The sequence below is a fragment of the Chanodichthys erythropterus genome, chromosome 1 (genome assembly GCF_024489055.1).
Source record: "Chanodichthys erythropterus isolate Z2021 chromosome 1, ASM2448905v1, whole genome shotgun sequence".
In the NCBI taxonomy this organism is placed as follows: domain Eukaryota; kingdom Metazoa; phylum Chordata; class Actinopteri; order Cypriniformes; family Xenocyprididae; genus Chanodichthys; species Chanodichthys erythropterus.
Window position 1 is genome coordinate 19,086,417 of NC_090221.1, and position 21,343 is coordinate 19,107,759.

At 37.0% G+C, this 21,343-nt stretch overlaps 4 protein-coding genes across 6 annotated transcripts; 1 reads left to right on the forward strand and 3 right to left on the reverse strand.

The window, feature by feature from the left end:
• Nucleotides 1–652: 652 nt before the first annotated feature.
• Nucleotides 653–3,603, reverse strand: scocb (short coiled-coil protein b). 3 transcript variants are annotated; one of them, XR_010894603.1, is made up of 5 exons: nucleotides 3,528–3,603; nucleotides 3,035–3,138; nucleotides 1,611–1,691; nucleotides 1,181–1,397; nucleotides 653–930 (listed from the first exon to the last, which is right to left on the reverse strand). XR_010894603.1 is itself a non-coding variant. In XM_067381743.1 (5 exons), the coding sequence occupies exons 2-5, from the start codon at nucleotides 3,051–3,053 to the stop codon at nucleotides 927–929; spliced, it is 243 nt and encodes an 80-aa protein (XP_067237844.1). In that variant the 5' UTR covers nucleotides 3,054–3,138; nucleotides 3,528–3,603; the 3' UTR covers nucleotides 653–926. The 3 variants fall into 3 exon arrangements, 2 of the variants coding, with proteins under 2 accessions (XP_067237844.1, XP_067237832.1); XM_067381743.1 differs by having other exon boundaries at nucleotides 1,259–1,397; XM_067381731.1 differs by lacking the exon at nucleotides 653–930 and having other exon boundaries at nucleotides 938–1,397.
• Nucleotides 3,604–8,390: 4,787 nt separating this feature from the next.
• Nucleotides 8,391–13,467, reverse strand: si:dkeyp-121d2.7 (zinc finger protein 696). The gene is made up of 4 exons (XM_067401941.1): nucleotides 12,740–13,467; nucleotides 12,379–12,671; nucleotides 11,667–11,763; nucleotides 8,391–9,942 (listed from the first exon to the last, which is right to left on the reverse strand). Exons 1-4 carry the CDS (start codon nucleotides 13,056–13,058, stop codon nucleotides 9,056–9,058), a joined length of 1,596 nt encoding a protein of 531 aa, XP_067258042.1. The 5' UTR covers nucleotides 13,059–13,467; the 3' UTR covers nucleotides 8,391–9,055.
• A 1,555-nt stretch (nucleotides 13,468–15,022) lies between these two features.
• On the forward strand, nucleotides 15,023–16,566 carry mif (macrophage migration inhibitory factor). Its single transcript, XM_067381755.1, has 3 exons — nucleotides 15,023–15,281; nucleotides 15,967–16,136; nucleotides 16,341–16,566. Exons 1-3 carry the CDS (start codon nucleotides 15,174–15,176, stop codon nucleotides 16,405–16,407), a joined length of 345 nt encoding a protein of 114 aa, XP_067237856.1. The 5' UTR covers nucleotides 15,023–15,173; the 3' UTR covers nucleotides 16,408–16,566.
• A 108-nt stretch (nucleotides 16,567–16,674) lies between these two features.
• On the reverse strand, nucleotides 16,675–20,884 carry selenoh (selenoprotein H). The gene is made up of 5 exons (XM_067381770.1): nucleotides 20,826–20,884; nucleotides 19,557–19,683; nucleotides 19,114–19,256; nucleotides 18,859–18,982; nucleotides 16,675–18,756 (listed from the first exon to the last, which is right to left on the reverse strand). The coding sequence occupies exons 1-4, from the start codon at nucleotides 20,845–20,847 to the stop codon at nucleotides 18,876–18,878; spliced, it is 399 nt and encodes a 132-aa protein (XP_067237871.1). The 5' UTR covers nucleotides 20,848–20,884; the 3' UTR covers nucleotides 16,675–18,756; nucleotides 18,859–18,875.
• Nucleotides 20,885–21,343: the final 459 nt, after the last annotated feature.

Sequence of the window (21,343 nt, forward strand, 5' to 3'; positions counted from 1 at the left end):
TTTAGTTTTTAATTAGCTTATATTTTTAATTTGTTTCATTTCTAGTCATTTTACTATGTGCTTTTGTAATTTTCTTCTTTTTTTTAAATATTGCTATTTAGGTTTAATTTATTTTTATTTCAGTTTTAGTGTTTGTTGTTGTTTTTTTCAGTTAAGTTTAGTGCTTCAACTTGTTTATTGCCAAGGCAACATTTCAAATAATATTTATATTTCATTTTATGTTCAATTTATTTCAGTTAACAGAAATGAATCAAACTGGGAAACTGAAATGTACACATTTCAGTTTTAATCTTGGGCTTGCTGTAGGTAATCACTCCAACATATTGGTTACTGCATAGTTAAACACTAGACTGTTTGTCCTTCCGAACACCTTTGGTGACCCTGTGAAAGACGAAGACACACATTCAGATGCAGATTCACGATTGAGAGCAAGGGTGGAGGAGAAGGCGGTGTGTGGATAACAATGCTACTCTATGAGACTCAGTTCCTCACTTCTCTGATGAGAGCAGATGGGTACCAGAGACTATAGCCCTCCAAACTCTGGTGGAATATGTGTAGATTTGAATCCCAGATGAAGTGAGGTGACTGAACGAGAAGCAAACAACCACAGGGGCCTAAAGAGAAGGACTCGCTTACAGCATAGCACTTTTTTTTTTTTTTTATTAAAACAGGCATTTGTGCAATGCCACACAATGGTAATATTCTACACATACAAACACACAACACATATGTTAAGATATTCAGAGGCACAGATGTAATGCATGCCAGAGAACTCCCTTCTGTTGATAGCACCAAGAAAAGGGTCTAAATTTCATTCCCTGATCAGAATGACCTGAAATGTTTTCTCTCAACTTGAGTATAATCAGTGCTGATACAGACAAACAGCTCAGCGGGAGAGAGCGACTGTCATGTCATCACAACTGCACTCAACTACAAAACAAAAATGTGAAATACAAAATACATACTTTAAAGACAATTTAAAATATTACAAATTAATATAATACCCTGTCTGAACATAACATAAAAAATTACAAAAACAACATACCTAAAAAGTTTTAATTTAGCATCATCTTAATATCTAACTAAAAGGTTTTTTAGCATGTAATATACTGACCAAAGCCATTGAAAATGAAATGTAAACAAAAATGAATACTGATAAATAAAAAATGTAAACATTTACCATTTTAGTGACATGGGGATAAAATAGTCTAGTGAAAGGGTTTATCTGCGGGTCTGGGAGAGAGGGATGCTCTCTTACTTCCGTTTGCTTTTGGAGTCGGTGGTCTGAAACACGCTAGACGCTGACATGAGGTTCTCAATGTACTGCCCAAGAACCTGATTCTCTGATTTTAATTTCAGATTTTCTTCTTTTACTGCATCCACCCGAGCTGAGAGATCTACCAAAACCAGAGAGAGAAAGACAGAAGTTAAAGCTTGTTATATAAGACCCCTGCATTAGTGCTAGTATCACCAAGGTCATGGGTTCGATTTAAGGAATGCGTGAGCTGATAAAATGCATGAGCTTTGGATAAAAGTATCTACAAAATGCATAAATGTTAATGTAAATTAGTTCACGTTAGGTAACAAACAAAGTGGCGCTGATTACTTACCCTCAAGAGTATTCTGCAACTCAAGGACCTGGTTTATAAGTCTGGTCTTCTCCTCCAATTCCACCTGGTTTTCTATGTCCCCTGGAAAATCAAATGTAAAATCAAAATGGACAGTTCTTATTTTTTATGGAATAATTCAGTATTTATAATAAATTTATTTGTGCATATATATATTTAATTAATGTGCCCTGGTAATCTTTATTCAAAATAACTTCCCCTCCCTCCTGCAGCAACATTTCTTCTCTGATTATGTGTTTGCTGGCACAAGGGCTGGACAACCTGTCACTCACCTCACAGCAATAGCATATAACAACCATCCAATCAATTCCGATGGACAAAATCAAGTCCTGTCCTTTTTTTCTTCTTCTTCTTATTCGAGAAGCTGTTTTGTTCGGATATACTTTACAATAAGAATGGAAAGACTAACAAAACTTCTGTTTTATACCGACTTTAAAGGGTTAGTTCACCCAAAAATGAAAATTCTGTCATTTATTACTCACCCTCGTGTTGTTCCACATCCGTAACATCATCTTCAGAACACAAATTAAGATATTTTTGATGAAGTCTGAGAGGTTTCTGCCTCTCCATAGCGATCCAACGCAACTACCACTCCAAGGTCCAGAAAGGTAGGAAAAAGACATCATTAAAGTACTCCATGTGACTCCAGTGGCTTAAACTTAATTTTATGAAGCGAAATGAGTGATTTGCTTGTGCAAAATAAACACATAAAATACCACTTTAATTACAAAATAATATTATCCAAAGCGTGTTCACGCAACAATGTCAGCTCTCGCGTGAACACAAAACGCATGCGTGGTGATGCTCTCGTGAAGGCACGTTGCAGATCAATATTTTTGTAAATAAAGTGGTAAATTATGTTTTTTTTTGCGCAAACAAAGCACCACCGTCTCTTCATAAAATTGAGTTTAAGCCACTGGAGTCACATGGATTACATTAATGATGTTTTTTTTACCTTTCTGGACCTTGGAGTGGTAGTTGCATTGGATCTCTATGGAGAGACAGAAACCTCTCAGACTCCATCAAAAATATCTTAATTTGTCTTCTGAAGATGAACAAAGGTCTTACGGATGTGGAACCACACGAGGGTGAGTAATGACAGGTGAACTAACCCTTTAAAAACCTTGCACTGATAAAGTCCTTAATGTTTATTATTAACAAAAAAATGAAACTAAATTCTTTACAGTGTAATACCTCTACTACTGTATACATTTGCAATGATTATGGATTTTAATTTACTTAAAAAAAAAAATAAAGATTCTTTATACCGTTTATTATCAACTGTCAGTTACAATTTTATTTCAATTTGACATTCATGATACCTTAATAAAATAAAAAATGTGGGGGGAAAACAAAGCAAAAAAAAAAAGTATTTATCCACATTCTGCATCCACCCAGGATCTTACCATCCATGTCAGAATTCATGGCGAAATACTGGTCTTCTGTTTTGAAATGCAGGGCTGCGACTCGAGTGGACACACTTCAGGATGAGCGCAAGGCCTGATGGAAACTGTAAAAACAGGAGTTTACAAAGAGACATTCAGTCATATATGTGGTGTCTTATTCATCGATGCTGCAATGCTACGCGCTACATGTCTAACTAAATAGCATGCGCATTGTGTATGTATGTAATTTATGTAACATAATAGTAGCCTATATATATTTTGTAGATGGCCTAAATCAAAATACACAGAATAAAGCTCAGAATAGTGTTATATCTTATTGTAAAACTGCTGCTACTCAGTTTAGCTGCCGTTAGCTGACACAGCTGATGAGGTAAACAAACCAATACACTGCCCATTACAGTCCCATCTGAAGCATAATACATGTCCTTTTGCTTAAATGTTTACTCATATACATCTACAAAATAAAAATAAATTATGTAAATCATGCCCAAACCTTTGGAATGTAAAATTAGACCGGCAGAAGAGGTGTCACACAACCACAGAGATGTCTTCTGGAGTCTGACGTCATGGATTAGGTATTAACCAGTGGTATTAACCCTTTAGATCCCTGAAGAAGAAAAAATAAATGTCATTATTTTCCTAAGTAAATGTTACATTAACTAATGTCAATTGTCTTTTTAATGTCTTTTTAAAAGAACTGGAAAATGTATCAATTAATCAAAGATTCAAAGAAGGACAGTTTTTGTACTACATTGACCCTCGTATTTATTTTATATTTATTTTTTGGTTTTATTATTATTATTGTTGTTGTTGTTTGATATAAAAAAAATCCTGCTGGAAATCCTGAAGGAAAAATCCTGCAAGACCTGCACACCAGCATGTTCCTGCAGAAACCCACAGGATTTTCGTGATCATTTTCATGTGGGACATCACGACTTCTGTAGGAATCACACAGGACTCCTACAAAAATCCTACAAGGCTTCTACAGGATTCTCACAGGACTCCATAGTCTTCTGTAGAACTTCTGGGCAGGGTGCTGGCCGCTATCCCAAAATAAATAACCATATAAGAAATAACCATAATCTGAAATTGCATATATTTCATCATTTATTTAACATTTTCACAAAAAAGCTTGGAATGAACAAGATAAATAATAATAATAAATGTAGGCAAAAGCTCTGGACAGAACTTTTCATAAATGCTTTCTGTAGAAACCATAGACAAAGGACCAAGAAAAACACAGCTGATAGTCCTCCATGAATACTGCACAAACTTTGTATTCTGTAGAAAGAGATAAAATGTTACAGTATAGTGTAAGACAGCTAATTGAATTAAAATAGCTAGATTTAATGTAATGGGGACTTTGTGCTCACTTTTATTCACATGTTGCAGTGTGTCTCTTCTGTTGCCTAAGAGCAATATATCACATACTCAATGTAAATTATATATCAATTAAAATTAAAACTTAACTCTGTACTGACAAAATATATATCTATATTCATGCATTTGCTGCATTTAAGTTGTTACAAATGTGAATCAACAAACTTCGATAACGAGCACTTTTTAGGAAATTAAAACTATTAAGTAGCCTATGTATTATGTACTATGTACTTCCTGTTTACAATGTCTAGCATCATGCCAATCTAATTAAAGCCCACATCTTGTACATCTTAGAAAAATGTGTTTTAGCAATTCAGAAAAACTCTAAGAAACGTACAAAGCTGCTTAAAGGGATAGTTCACCCGAAAATGAAAATTGAAATATAATGTCCTGGCTCTCCCTTAAGCTTTATAATGGCAGTGAATGGAGGATGAGATTTTGAAGCCCAACTACCCATCATAAAAGATATCCACACGGCTCCGGGGGGTTAATAAATGCCTATTGAGGTGAAGCAATGCATTTGTCTAAGAAAAATATCCATATTTAAAACTTTAAAAACTTAAATAACTGGCTTCTGGCAGACAGCCGTACACACGTCGACTTGCAGCAAAAGAGTAACCCCTGACGCGATGTATGAGTAGTGTAAACTTTGACGCCTCTGGCTGTTCAAACAATTCACGAGTTCACATATCCATATAATTAAATAGAGTAAGTTATGCGTATTTGTCGTGCTGTCTGGGAAGAGGGCTCCGAGGTCGCCCCGGTGTGGTAAAAGTAGATAGAACTGAGGCGATGGGGTGGAGGAGGGATGCTGATAAACTCTCGGATGAACAGAGGTAAGTCTGCTGAATTTATACCTCTTGACATTGGTTGAGCTGATTATCTGAATGCTCTCCACCTGTGCTAATTAGGTTAATTATCTGAACTTGCTCCTCCCGAACTTAATAAAACATCATATAGGGCTGTTCAAACAAACAGGGCTGTGCAACAAACTCGAGCTCCTCTTCTCTTATATCGAAATCCTCTAATTCGTGACCGGTGTTTTGTTTTGCTTTATCCTCCAGCTTTCGAGCGTTCGTCAGTATTGCGTCATGCATCGGGTCAGAGTTCACTTGCCGTAAATCGATGCATACGGCTGTCTGTTGGAAGCTATTTATTTTAGTTTTTAAAGTTTTAAATATGGACATTTTTGTTACACAAACACATTGTATCTCTTCAGAAGGCCTTTGTTAACTCCCTGGAGTTAATAAAGTTGGTTATCTTTTATAATCAGTGTTGGGCACATTACTTTAAAAAAGTAATTAGTTATAGTTAGGCCTACTTCTCACAAATAGTAACAGAGTTAGTAACTGAGTTACAGCATTATAAAAGTAACTAATTACCAGGGAAAGTAACTATTGCGTTACTTTTTTTTATTTTAAATCTGTTATTAATTATTAAATATAAGTCTAAAAATAAATAATTCTTGATCCGACTCGTGACTCATGACCCATTCTTGCTTATGAAATTTCTCTGTACCGTCATTAAAGAAAATGTAGTTTTATATATATGTTTAAATAGTCCTATGTTATGTTTTAAATTCATTTATTTGATTATGAAAAGTTAACAGCATGAGTAAGATGTATCATATAAGATGCGCATTATATCGGGAGACATGGAGTGGGTCAGACATGATTTTGACCACTTCATTAAGTTTTGTTTTATAGAAAGTCTCTCTTTAAAGTGAATTTCGTTTTGTAAAAATTGTATCTTAATTTTAATATAAGTTTCATCACAACAATTGCCTGGATTTAATAAATAAGAAGCAAATATAGTAGGCAGTATAATCATGGCAGGCACAGGCATGATCGGCGCGTGAACTGGAGCGCGACTTATAGGCTAATGAACCGAGACTCAGCGTATAGGTTAATATATCTATAGAAAGCTTGAAATATCTACTTTAAAACGAAATAATTAAAAACGAAAAGAGTCAACTCTGATTATGTAATCCGGAATGAAATGTGCATTTTCTCTCTAGGCGCGTCCAGTATATGCGGAGATGATGATAGTCAGCAATGTCAACTTCATCTTTGCAGCCGACACTGATTCAGAAAGCATTACTTTATTAATAAACAATTAAAATGTCTCCTTGCTGTTTTTGTCATATTCATAATCATTACTTTTGCCGCTTCTTTATGGCAAGCGTTGTGCATGCGCTTGCCTATATAACATAAAAGCTCATTATTAGTTTATTCTCTCCAGTATTTAAGAAATTAAATTAATATAAATGTGATTAGTCAACTAATGGCTTAAATGAACAACTACTAGTCGACTAGAAAAACTTATTTCACATATTTTTGATCCAGCATGTCACATGTTTATTGCAGGACCTTCGAACCAGAAAGACACAGTTTACATTTGACTAAAAGGTTTTTGTCTTTATGCTCAACTAAAGTGAAATAATGAGCATATTTCCACTTTGAGAAACTCGTCTTGCTCTCGCCTTCGTGTTTACACCAATCCTACAATGCGTCGCTGCTGTAAACAGGCTGTAGGCTACACTTCAGCCACAATCAATTAATTTAAAAAGTAACGCACAATGCGGTATGGTAACGGTAACGGAGTTAAAGGAACACTCCACTTTTTTTGAAAATAGGCTCATTTTCCAACTCCCCTAGAGCTAAACAGTTGAGTTTTACCGTTTTCGAATCCATTCAGCCGATCTCCGGTTCTGGCGGTACCACTTTTAGCATAGCTTAGCATAGTTCATTGAATCTGATTAGACCGTTAGCATCGCGCTTAAAAATGACCAAAGAGTTTTGATATTTTTCCTATTTAAAACTTGACTCTTCTGTAGTTAAATCATGTACTAAGACCTGCAGCAGTGCAATGATATTACGCAGCGCCCGTGAGCCCCTGCTTGCACAGGGAAGGTGCCTTGCAACCGAGACGTTTGTGAGAGACGCTGCGTAATATCATTGCGCCTGCTGCAGCCATGGAACGGCAGAAAAGTTCCTTGATTATTACGCCTGAATGAGAGTATAGTTCCTAGCCATATCAGCCTAGAAAATCGCAACTTTTCATTTTCTGTCTGTCTTAGTACACGATTTAACTACAGAAGAGTCAAGTTTTAAATAGGAAAAATATCAAAACTCTTTGGTCATTTTTAAGCGCGATGCTAACGGTCTAATCAGATTCAATGAACTATGCTAAGCTATGCTAAAAGTGGTACCGCCAGAACCGGAGATCGGCTGAATGGATTCGAAAACGGTAAAACTCAACTGTTTAACTCTAGGGGAGTTGGAAAATGAGCCCATTTGCAAAAAAAGTGGAGTGTTCCTTTAATTTATTTAAAAAGTAATGCATTACAGTATTAGTTACTGTCAAAAGTAACTGCGTTACTAGTAACGTGTTACTGCCCAACACTGTTTATAATGGATGGATGCATTTTTTGGGGCTTCAAAATGTCATCCTCTATCTGCCATTATAAAGCTTGGGAGAGTTATTATTTAATATAACTCCAATTGTATTCATCTGAAAGAAGAAAATTCATATACACCTAGGACGGCTTTCATTTTTGGGTGAATCTTAAGATGCTTTTCTGGGAAAAGCACCAGATCAACCGATTCATTGATATGATCGGAGTCATCGATCAGGACATCGATATTTACGATCATTTATTTAGAATAGGTATAACAAACAGTGAAAATCCATGTACCTTTCATCTGATTAAATAACTTAAGTGGAAAATGACTTATAAATCACTGGCAAATAGGCAAGGTGCATTTCATGAGGTGTTGAAGGCATGAAACGTTGAGCTGTTCATCTGAATCAGAAGTAACATCTATCTCCGGTAAACAGAATATTATCTTTGACTTTTGTTTGCTTGTCATAATTTGTTAATTAAACTTCTTTTCATTTAAGGATTTTTTCACAACACAAATAAATGAAAACAGTAGTGTATAGTTAAAGACGAGGAAATGTGTGTATTTGGATAGGATTTTTATTTTACATTTACCATAATGTTTAATACGGTATGAAGTAAATTAAATACAACATGGAAAAAAAAAACTAATTACAAAACCTAAAGCAATACTGTTATCATCACAACAAATATTTCATTTCTGATTTGAGTAAAAACAACACATGGGATCTATAAGAAAAAAAAAAAAACATACTAAAGAATGGATGAATAACACAATTTGTTATTAATAAGAAACAACAAGTTGTTATAAACGTCCTTGTATTTCACAACTTGTTATAAGTAGCTCAACATAACAAAAATAGAGTTATTTGCATTTTTGGAGTTGGAACAGAGGTGCTTGTTATGTTGCTATATATATTCTTTAATTGTGAATAATGAGTTGACAGTTTCTGAGTAATAATATAACAATAATAAATAAGAAATTCCACTCTGAGATATTGTTTTTGCACTAGGTTAAGTGTGCTTTGCTTTGAGGTTTAGGGTTTGTGTACAAGTCAGTAATGACATCTTGTTTGGGGTCATTAAAGGAAGAAGCATGTGGTAAGATGCTAAAAGAAAATTAGAAATACAGAAAATGAATAGAAATATGAAGAATAAGGTGTTTTGAGCGCTGCAGATCTGACTAGTTAAGGTCTAGTATTGTGTAAGAACAAGATTCTCATGAACACTGAATAATATTAAGTGCTATACAGACATTGATGCTGCTTGAACTGCTCAGTATCGCCGAATGTCTGGTTGCACTGGGAGCAGTGGTGGGAGTTTCGCAGCGGTGGGAGTTTCACCATTGCTTCTCCAATGTGGATGTGCTGATGCCGTTTCAGGTACTCCACTCGACTGAATCGTTTCCCACACGCCCCGCACTCATACGGCCTTTCACCCGTGTGGATGCGCTGGTGCCTCTCCAGGTTGCCGAGACGACTGAAGCTGCGGCCGCACTGCGGGCACCTGTGGGGACGCTCACCTGTGTGAACCAGCTGATGGCGCTCGAGGGACCGCGAGTGCGTGAAGCGTTTGCCACAAAGTTCGCAGTGGTGCGGCTGCTCTCCCGCCTGCACGCACTCGTGGCTTTTAAGGCTCCAGGCGTGGCCGAACGCTCTCCCGCACACCGAACACTGATAAGGCCGATCCTCGGCCGCAGGACATGAGTGCTTCATGAGGTCAGACGTGGAATTGAAGCCGCTGCCGCACCGTGCGCAGAAATGCAGCATGTCGCCGCTCTCTCCTCCTGACTCCTCTTCCTCTTCCTTGTTCGTAGGGGCTGATGGGAGTTCTGCAGGGTCTGCCCTATGTGACGAGGACGACATGCCCTGTTGAGAGCTGCATAAACCATCTAATCCGATGAACGCCACACCTTCGGATCCACACGCCTCCTGAGATGGGCTACCCAGGCCGGACTCCGCCTCTTCACGTTCACGCTCCGCCTTGAGGGCCGTCTCCAGTCCACTGAGCTCGTCTCCACCAGTCATTTGTTCCTCTGACAAGGCCGGTTGTTCCTCCCACACTTCAGCAGCAGTGGATTGAGGGCCAGTAGGGGTGGGGCCCATTTCTCCTGCAGACACAAATACTAATCATTTGCACATTAAGGAAATAGTTCACCACAAAAATTTAAATGCTAGAATGGAAGACCCAATCACACAGACTGAGCCATTTGACCAATCAGAGCAGAGCAGGCATGTGGAAATGTGGAGGGGTTTAGAGAGACTGATTGAATAGTTTCAGACTCTTTGAGAAATTAGGTGACGTACGATGTATATTATGAGGAAATGAAAGTGTTTTTGACCTTGGATGCATGTAAACCTGTTGTAGGAGACCTCCAAAACGAAATTAGGCACATTTAAAACTTTTCAGTTCACCTAGTTTGCATTTGGTTAGCCTCATAGCATAATTGCCATAATAGTCATTTTTTGGCCAAATTGTGATATCTGCCTTTGAAATATGATCTGGGCAATTATGCTATGAGGCTAACGTTTTATTTGATCAGATATACAGTAAATACGGTATTATTATGAAATATTATTACAACTTAAAATAACTGTTTTCTATTTAAATACATTTTGAAATCGAATTTATTCCTTTGAATTTTCAGCATCATTACTCCAGTCTTCAGTGTCACATGATCCTTTAGAAATCATTCTAATATGCTGCTCAAGAAACATTTCTTATTATTATTATTTCTTACTAATATTTTTCAGGATTCTCTGACAAACAGAACGTTTAAAAGAATGACATTAAAATATGTTTTTGTAACAATGTACATTTCTGTTATTTTTAAGTTTTACATTTTTTATAAGCTTTACTGTACCTTTTGATCGATTGAATGTATCCTTGCTGAATAAAAGTATTAATTTCTTTCAAAAAAAAGACTCTTCCTGACACCAAACTTTTCCATTTATTTAAAAAAAAAAAAATATATATATATATATATATATATATATATATATATATATATATATATATATATATATATATATATATATATATATACACACAGTCAAACCAAACTGTATTCAGACACCTTGAACATTTTATTAATACAGTTTATTCACTATAGTATAAAAAATGGTAATAAAATATGACAAGATCTCAGAGTTAAAAAAAATAATCTTAATTATGTCAGATAATACTTTGATAAAACATTGTCATGTCAAAGTGTCTGAATAATTTTTGGTTCCAAATTTTTATCAATTTTAGTCCACTGTATGAAGAATGTTTGGGTATAATATGTCACAGTTTACTTTATTTTGCAATACTCACTTACATAAGTGAAGTGTCCTGTGTCCTGCATAGTGTCCTGCACCCACTAGTGAAAAATAATTTTTAAAAAATCTATTGCCTGAATAATTTTTGGTTTATATATATATATAGATATATAGGTGTGTGTGTATGTGTGTGTGTGTGTGTGTGTGTGTGTGTGTGTGTGTGTGTGTGTATTTAATCACTCCTCATTATGTTCCAAACATGTATGCTGTGCATTTTTTTCTGCAGAACACAAGAGGAAATTCTGAAGAATTTAAAACACTTTTCTATACAACAGTAATTCATAGTGCCCATGACTGTCAAGGTCCCAAAAAATGATAATCATCATTTAAAAAAAACACTTGAAACTTGACAGCCGTGGTCCCTATATACTGTTAATGTATGGAAAAAAAATTTAGTTTTCAATATTTCTCCTTTTATGTTTCACAAAAAAAAGTACTACTCCTTCAACTGTTCATGCTTGCTATCACAAAAAAAAAAAAAAAAAAAAATTAATAACTGTTTTCCCAAACAAAGCACTGCAGTGCTCACCGTGGGTGGGACTGGGGGAGGGAGGGCTGGTTTCACTTTGGTTCATCTGTAGAGCCTCTTGCAACAGCCTCAGGGAGTCTGATCTGTAGCCTTCCACCTTTATCCATCATCCCACAGAAGCAGAAAGAGCGAAAACGCAAGGTGTGAAATAAATTCCCTTTGCTCACAATAATGCATCTCTTTTAAAACTGATAATAAACATTTAAGACAGATCTGAGGTGGGAGTAACCTTGTGTCCTTGTGTTACTTACTTGCTGTTATTTTAACATTTAAACTTGTCTTAGACAGCATTTTAGTTTGATTGACAAGTGAGTGGGCGGTCCCTTCCTGATGCAGTCATATGCTTTTCTGACAACCTGTCCAATTGTACTTTGAACAACTAAATGATAAAATGCATGGACCCTATTTACCCTTTTGTTCTGATCTATCTAGTCTATGCATATTTCTGAATATGACCACCTAAATGACATGATCTCAATCTAGAGGCAAAGACAGTGACATCAGCACTGAATTAAAAGTCAGTTTCTATAATTGCTGTCAACAATGATGGGTTATGATTTTTGGTGCAGTTTTTGCACTTGCAAAATATACTTTGAAATTAGTTTGAGTTTGCAAAATGGGATTGTTCTCTGTAGGTCCTTCTCCTGTCCGTATCCCTCTGCATCTCCTCTCTCTCCTGCAGCTGTTTCCTCACATCCGATTGGCTACTCACCTCCTCTTTAATGCTGGCCACCTCCTTCCTCTCCCCAGAGAGACATATCCTTTCCTCCTCCTCCTCCTCCGCCTCCCCACCTCCACCTCCTCCAGCTGGCAGATGGACACGGAACACGTCCCTCCTCTCATCCCTCACTCTTCCAGTCCCCTCCTCCCACGCATTAGCACTCCACTCCTTCCCTTGCTTGCCTCCTGAGAGAGAAAGATGGGAGGGGGAAGAGGAGAGAGGAGGACAGGAGGGGTGGGAGGAATCCAAAAGAGGAGGAGAGGAAGGAGAAAGAAACCTGAGAACTGAGGAGCAAGTCGCCATTATGGTTTCTCACTTAATGCACGATAAAACAACAGTTTTCACCCAATACATCCGAGTTGGCCAGTGCGCTTACTTTGGAGATCCATTCTTCGCGCTTTGCGCACGGTGTCGTCCGCGCCAAGCAGTCCAGCCGCACGCCGACTAGCCGCCCAGCCCATGCCATATTTGCGTTCGTTTCTCAATTTATTCTCTGTCAGCCTCAGTCTCAATTTCAGCGCTTCGTTCTCTTTTCTGTTCAGCGAGATTTCCACCAGGTAGTCGTTAACCGTGTCCTGGAAGAGTTTGGTGATCTCGCACACGGATGCGCGGACTAAACTGTCCATGACAGCGGTCAGGTGCGCTTGAAAGGTCTTGACCGATTCCGCCATAGCTTTACTAGTGTTTAGTCGCACATATAATAAATAAAGTTGTGTCCAACAAAACTATCAACGAATCCCTCTTACGCCATATATCAGCACCAGTTATTCTTCATGTTTAAAAACATCCGCTTTACAATAACAACATACGCGTTTGGATAAAATAATATGACATCAACAGTGGCAACGGCTGTCACCCGTAACTTTGTACACAGCCAATGGAATGGACCCTGTTCCTCTAGCTTTAAGCCAGTGACTGCACAAATCAAACCCTCGAAAGATGAAATTCCACTCCAGTTGAGCGCACAAATATTGTCGTCGGCTAAAAAAGATCCGCGTTCATGTTTTACGTGTGTTATGCGCTATCAGCGGAACAATTTCACCGAGTCGCGACCACCCCTCTCAACTCAAGAGGTTTTAATTCTCGCCTACAATATTATTTCCGGATGTTGTGTTCTGCGCATGCGCAGAGCTACCGTAATTACCAGAAAAAGTGGACCAAGGTATGGCTGGTTAGCTTTGGCAGCTAGCCCATGCTGGTAGATTTTTTTATTGAATAAACATTTGAAAAGTATAAAATTATGCATATAAAAATAAAACATATAAAAGATTTAAAAAAAAAATACAAAAATAAATAATACATCAGGAATAAATTGTATAATTCTATCTATCTATCTATCTATCTATCTATCTATCTATCTATCTATCTATCTATCTATCTCATAGCAACCACCCAGAACACCATGGCAACTGCCTAGCAACCACACAAATCACCCTGGCAACATCCTATTAACCAGCCCAAGTACCATAACAAACACATACGAACACCCTAGCAACCACTCAGAATACCTTAGCAACCGCATAGAAACACCTTAGTAAACACCCAGAGTACCCTAGCAACGGCATAGCAACACCTAAGCAACCACCTCGAGTACCCTCGCAACCGCATAGCAACACCTTAGCAACCACCCTGAGTACCCTACCAATCGCATAGCAACACTCTAGCAACCACCCAGAATATCTGTCTATCTATCTATCTATCTATCTATCTATCTATCTATCTATCTATCTATCTATCTATCTATCTATCTATCTATCTATCTCATAGCAACCACCCAGAACACCATGGCAACTGCCTAGCAACCACACAAATCACCCTGGCAACATCCTATTAACCAGCCCAAGTACCATAACAAACACATACGAACACCCTAGCAACCACTCAGAATACCTTAGCAACCGCATAGAAACACCTTAGTAAACACCCAGAGTACCCTAGCAACGGCATAGCAACACCTAAGCAACCACCTCGAGTACCCTCGCAACCGCATAGCAACACCTTAGCAACCACCCTGAGTACCCTACCAATCGCATAGCAACACTCTAGCAACCACCCAGAATATCTATCTATCTATCTATCTATCTATCTATCTATCTATCTATCTATCTATCTATCTATCTATCTATCCTATCTTCCTTTTAAAACTACAAATCTAAAACTATTTCAAACTGAAAAGCTTCAAACTACAAGCTTTTAAAACTTCTTCAAACTTTCTGCTTGGCTTTTTCAAGCTAACTTAAAGTTTGTCTACAAACTTTTTTATTATGCATTTAACGTTTATTTATTTTTTCTTCTTCAGTCATAAAGTGGGTTTCATTAATCTTGATATGAATTATGGCATTTTTGCTTGTTTTCATGTGAAGTAGGCCTACTTTGAACTGCATTCCTTGTTTGGAATGTGCTACACAAATAAGGTGTATTGTTATTATTATTAGATGTTTCAGCATAATATAAATAATAAATAAAAATTTATTTTAGAGTAATTAGTCACACGCCATTTATGGCACACACAGGTAATTGTCTTCAATTTATTACCAAAAAGAAAAGATGACAGTTTGTGCATCTCGGACTGCATGCGCCAGCCGAGCAACTGTGGAATGCCACCGGATCTGTCAAAGCTTTATTGGGTCACACCACGCGGTGTTTTACGGTAGCCTAGAAGAAGCACTGGCATCGTGGTCACTTACCTTATTCAACCAGGACTCACATCTGGACACATTCGCGAAGGCGTTCATCCTTCTACTTTGCACTATTTTGCAGTACGTGCCTGTCTCTCCGTTGCAGTCATGCCGATGTTCGTGGTGAACACAAATGTAGCAAAGGACTCGGTTCCTGCTGAGTTGCTGTCGGAGGCCACGCAGGAGCTCGCCAAAGCGATGGGCAAACCCGCGCAGGTGAGCAGACTGCAGTTTTCTTCTTATTTTTTGTATATATAAAACGTTTGACTTTTTTTTATTTTAGTATGCATGGAATGAAGGACTATAAGTACTGCCACGAGACAACGAAACATACGAGAGATTACTGTACAGTTATCCTCTTAGCTGTAGCTTAAGTCATCTTGGTTTGTTATTGTCTTAAACCTAAAGACATTTAACTGTTAGTCAGCCTATGCATCATTATTTGTCTCGATTTAAGCTTTACTAGTCTAGTGATGGTCAGACTCATTTCCTTGAATCATGCTTTCGAACGTTTCAAAGAACCGGTTCAAAAAACGATTCAGTGATTCTTTTACGTCTTGACGCAATTCTGTTATCGCGTTATCACAGTGACAGAACAGCATGAATCTAGAATGTTCCAATAAATCCATTTGTAGGCATTGTTTTACTGTTTATTAAGTTTACGATACCTCGTCTTAAATTACTGTGTATTTCAGTTCAGTTTTTTGCAGCAATTTTATAATAAACCATATATTCGTTTAAATCATGCGATAATGAAACACTTTTTTTGTTTTGACTCGAGAACCGCTCATCGGATCGATTTGGTCCGATCCGAATCGTTTTATGAACAAATTGAAAAGTTAATATTCAAAAGAACTGCATTATTAACTGTTTAATCTTGTCTGTTTTTATATTGATACAGTATATTGCCGTACAAATCATCCCAGATCAGATGATGATGTTCGGGGGAAAAGGAGATCCGTGCGCGCTCTGTTCTCTCACCAGCATCGGAAAGATCGAGGGCGCGCAAAAGCAATACTCAAAACTTCTTATGGGCTTGCTAAGCAAACACCTTGCCATTTCACCTGACAGGTAGATCCATTCAATACAGCTGGCTCTCTTTTACCAGGAGAACATTTACCAGAATGTTGTGCAAAAATAAAGTTTAAGCTTGCAAACTTCTAAGTGAATTGTAGTTTTTAAAATGCATATGCATTTTTCATATAATGGGTTGTTTTGTACATGTCAAATTTAGTTTGATGTTTGTTTAGTGAAACTTCTTGTATTGTTTTTCAGGATCTATATAAACTTTGTTGATATGGATGCGGCCAATGTGGCTTGGAACAGCACCACCTTTGGATAAAGAAAATGGATTTATGGCCTGATATAAGGCTGTGGTTTCTATTCCAGCTTTACCTGGAGAAGAGCAGTTGGGAACATAATGCTTTCAGTCGATTAAGTCTTAACAAAAAGCACTTACTGCTTACAGCAGACACCATCTTATTTGACAATAAAGTTTTCTTTAAACTGTATTGAGATGGGTTTTTGTTATACATGCTTCTTGAAAGAACAAATGCTCAGGAAGTCATAATGCAGTCCACATAAAAATCTTAAAATGCAATTACTTTTTCTAAAAGTAGGTCCAGAGGAAATATGACGAACTGACAAATTCATTTACATTGTTTTTAAACATCATAAACTTTGCAACTTTAAAATCACTTATTTTACTTGAAACATTACCTATAATACACCTGATAATATCAGTCAACCCTGGCTAGGCTTTATTTTTGCCCAAGCAATCAGCCAATTAATAAGTAATGAGAGAAATGTAATCAGATTACTTTTTTCCAAGTAACTAGTAAAGTAATGCATTATTTTGTAAATTTAAAAAAAATCTGAATTACTTTTTCAAGTAAGTCACAGAAGCTACTTTGTTTTCCCATGTAATGGCGGACACCTCTTCAGTCCCCATGTGAGAGAAATCGGGTGTTGTGTGCGCAGTGTAAACATGATGGTTATTGTAATTCTAAATGCGAGTATGAATTTACTTCTCACCTGCACAAAAACAGATTCAGTATACCCCAAAATAAATAAAAACAGTGAAATGCAAATTCAGAATATTATGCAGACCTGCAGTGATTAAATGTTAAAGCAACTTAATTGCTGAAGAAATAATGTTGATCTTTCTTCCCCTGCATCCTATTCTTCTGCATTTCAGAATGGCAGCACAGCTGAAAGGTTGTTTGAGCTGCGACCTCTACTGTACAGGTGTGAATTTGCATTTCCTTCAGCCTGAGGCTTATTCATTCCACTTTTGGTGTGAAAGGGCCTTTATATTTTCCAAAAAAATACACGTTCGTATTATTATTTATTTAAAAAAGAAAAAAGCAAGCCCAGCCCAAGGGCCTGTACCATGGAGCCGGATTAGCTGGCTAACCAGATAAGTTTGTGCCAATCCTGGGTTGTAGGTACCATGAAAGTGACTAGGCTTTTAGTGGTGTTTATCACCATAGTAAATTACGCTCCACGGCCTAACCTGCTCCAGAGTAGGTTATGTTCTGGTTTAGAGATCTCAAACCAAAATTGGGCCAATCAGATGTGAGCAAACTGACACTGACACATCCAACACAATAAAGTCACTTCCCCAGTTTATCTTCCTCCAAATTAAAGGTCATTATATAGCAAAAACAATATTTAACAAAATTGTCGGGCTTTGATGATAATTACTTATTTTATTATTCATTAGACACAAGTGATTTTAGTTTAGCAGTTAAGCATTTAGTTTTAATGAATATTTATACAGATCATATGGAATATAAACAAGCTGTAAATAAACTTGAAATATGATGTGACCTTACATTTTTGAGTCTCTATCGCTATATATTATCAACTATATAAACTAACTTCACAAGTTTAACTTGCACTGATAGAGCAAGACATTTTCTTTTATCTATCCTCTTTCATGGACAAGTATTTTCATCAGTGTAAAAGAGTTTAAATACTTCATTTTCTTCAATCTCTTAACCTTCAGCAAAAGAGTTTTGAATCGCGCTGGCTGTCTCGCGAGAAGTGAATCATAGTTTATCTCTGATGCAAGGCATGTGATTGGCTGTTCACCACTGATGTCACTCATTCATGTGCACGTGCTACACCTCAAGACCAAAGCCTGAGTTGACAAAGAAAGTTGATAAGCATCATGGTACCAACAAAGCTGGATTGGAGTGGTTTGGTTTTGTCAACTCGAAACTAATCCTATAACCCTGAGTTTGTTCAACTACCATCATGGTACAGGCCCCTAGTGAAAAAAAAGTAATGCAAAAGTAATGCAATTCATTATTTTTTATAAAAAGTAATGCAAATAGTTAATTTTTTGGGGGAGTAACTATATTGTAACATTACTTTTAAAAGTAACTTTCCCCCACACTGATTAGTATAATGAGGATGCAGATTAAAGGGAGATCATGCTAGCTTTATTAGTATTCAAACAGTAAAAAAAAAAAAAAAAAAGTGATTTGTCATACATTGACAGAGTAGAGAGAGGTAATAGCAAAACAGAACATTAAGAGTTTGAAAGCTTAACAGAAGAAACAAGAAAAGGTCAATTATCCAGACCAGAACAACAGAGCTGCTCATCAGAAAACAGACGGGGAAATTTTCCCATTAGTCCATTAACATCATTATGCATCCAATGTCCAGGAACAAAGACGATTGACTAGAGGGAGAAAATGAATTAGGAAAAAATCATTTTATTGCTATTAACAAAAGCTATAATATGTTAAAAACAAGTTAATAGCAAAAAAATGCATTTTCTCACCTGTCTCCTTATAACCTCTACTCGCTCTTCAGTGCTTTTTTCAGGGCAGACACCACTTCAGCAGGATCGGGAAACTTCAGTTTGCGTGGAGGACCCTTCTTAATGCCAGACCACAAAACAATCTCTGCTCAGGAGAAAGAAACACAGAGGCAGCATATGTAAACAACTCTTTGGACATCCATAAATTGTGCTGTACAATTTTGTTACTCAGGCATCAGATAAGAGACAAGTATGGATACTGTTTGGCAGTTTTACCTTTGTCTCCGTCCATCAGTGTGACCTCAAAGCTGTTCCGCCGAGGTTTCTGTGGATTGAGTACCACCTGAAGATCAGGGTGCGAAGACGCGAGTGCCTCACGCACACCTTCTGCATTCCGCCCGTAGACCCGTCAGCTTTTACTGTAAAGCAGCAAGAATATGAACATGACCCACATATAACGGCGTCAGAGCTTTTTTATTAAAAGGGCAAGTCACCTGCAAGTCATTTTTTTAAGGTGCCGTTTTATCTTTATGAGGGAGTTTTTCCTTTTCTAATAACATGAAGACATACATGTAAAACACTACAATTGATTGAATATATTCTATTAATATGGCTTTAAAATCAAAGTAGCAAAACAAAGCACCTGTAAATAACGCACAAAATGTTACACACTCAACACTTCATGAACACATTTTAAATAACTAGCCATGTGTTCTCACCAATGCTCAATGACAACCCTTTGTCCTGTTTCTTCATCTTTTTTCTCTACGCCATCAAGCTTTTCTATCTTCTCCTCCACTGCAGCTGCTTCTGAATCTGCATCAGCCTTGCGCTTCTGACCACGACCTGCATATTTAAAGGGTTAGTTCACCCCAAAATGAAAATAATGTCATTTATTACTCACCCTCGTGCTGTTCCACACCCGTTAGACCTTTGTGAAGCTACAGAGCGTTATGAATCTTTTGTGTTGAAGCATGATTCGGATCGCGTGTCAAACCACCAAACTGCTGAAATCACGTGACTTTGGTGCTCCGAAGCGCTGATTTGACACGCTGATTCATAACGCTCCGAAGCTTCCTGAAGCAGTGTTTTGAAATCGGCCATCACTATACGTTATAAGTTGTTATTTCTGTTTTTTTTTTGGCGTACCAAAAATATTCTCGTCGCTTTATAATATTAATATTCAACCACTGTACTCACATAAACTGATTTAAATATGTTTTTAGTACATTAATGGATCTTGAGAGAGGAAATGTCATTGCTGGCTATGGAGGCCTCACTGAGTCTTCGGATTTCAACAAAAATATCTTAATTTGCGTTCTGAAGGTCATACAGGTGTGGAATGACATGAGGGTGAGTAATAAATGACATTATTTTCATTTTTGGGTGAACTAACCCTTTAAGTGGATCAAAGAGTTTCAATTTTGCATACAATAAACTGGTAATCAAAATTGCATTATATATATTATATATATAGCCTATATACACCACCACTTTACAATAAGGTCTTATTTGCTTATTATTGATTACAAACCCACTTTGCATACTTGTTGTCATTAATATTCTTAATACACAATATTTATTTGTATAATATTCATAATTGTAGTCTAATTATTATTTATTATGGTCTCAAAAGCAGAAATCAGCAATTTAAAGGACATTTAAATCTGCATCCCATCAGCTATGAACAAAGTAATTTCAGTCAACCTGTAGTTATTGGGTTGTATACGATATCGATATGTATTCATACTCGTTCGCAAGTTAATTATACGAACTTAAATTTGAGAGATTGTATGAGATTTTGCCTAATGTAAAATCTCTTGAGAAGGCGTGACCTCACACAACCACCTTGACTCCCACTGAACATACAAAACATGACAAACACGAAAACTCATATTCTGCTAATGTGAAGCGCAGCACAAAAGAAAAAGTAATCTAATCTAGTTTAAAGACATTAAAAAGTTTTCGACACGTTCTGTGTTACGCACCTGATTTGGCTCGGGTCGCCATTGCGGCAACATCTGAAGTGTTTGGCGGGAAATGTTGAAGAAATAAAGCGACGCGGACAGTGCCACCTTCTGGTGTGGAATGTCTTGACAGTCTTCGCAGTCAAGGTGTTTTAGAAGTTTGAAGTGTGTGGTAAAAACATTGAAAATGTCCCGGTATAGGGGGTGTCATGCATTATACAGTATTAATTTGTTTAAATATGAGAGATAATGTAGAGTAATAGAGTTTTACACCACTACCAAGACGTTTTTTTCTTTAAGGACCACAAATTATAGGGGTGAATTCAGGTTGATTAGGACACTTTCTCCATGTCATTTCAAAGGCAAAAAGTATCCCAATCACCCTGAATTCACCCCTATTCAAATTAATTTGTACAGAAAAGTATTTTTTATTGGCTTTTTGTGTATTTTTATATGAATAAATTAGAACAACACAGAAAAATCAATGTAAAATACAGTTCTAAATGTTTGAAGCACTAAGTCAGGATCTCATTATATAG

Coding starts and splice junctions, on each gene's coding strand:
- si:dkeyp-121d2.7 (XM_067401941.1), bottom strand. CDS start 13,058: ATGGCGGAATCGGTCAAGACCTTTCAAGCGCACCTGACCGCTGTCATG. Junction 12,672..12,739: donor GCGCACTGGCCAACTCGGAT/GTATTGGGTGAA, acceptor CTTGCTCCTCAG/TTCTCAGGTTTCTTTCTCCT. Junction 9,943..11,666: donor CTCCCCCAGTCCCACCCACG/GTGAGCACTGCA, acceptor GCAAATGATTAG/TATTTGTGTCTGCAGGAGAA.
- scocb (XM_067381743.1), bottom strand. Junction 1,398..1,610: donor GTTGCAGAATACTCTTGAGG/GTAAGTAATCAG, acceptor TGGTTTTGGTAG/ATCTCTCAGCTCGGGTGGAT.
- mif (XM_067381755.1), top strand. CDS start 15,174: ATGCCGATGTTCGTGGTGAACACAAATGTAGCAAAGGACTCGGTTCCT. Junction 15,282..15,966: donor CGATGGGCAAACCCGCGCAG/GTGAGCAGACTG, acceptor ATATTGATACAG/TATATTGCCGTACAAATCAT. Junction 16,137..16,340: donor CTTGCCATTTCACCTGACAG/GTAGATCCATTC, acceptor ATTGTTTTTCAG/GATCTATATAAACTTTGTTG.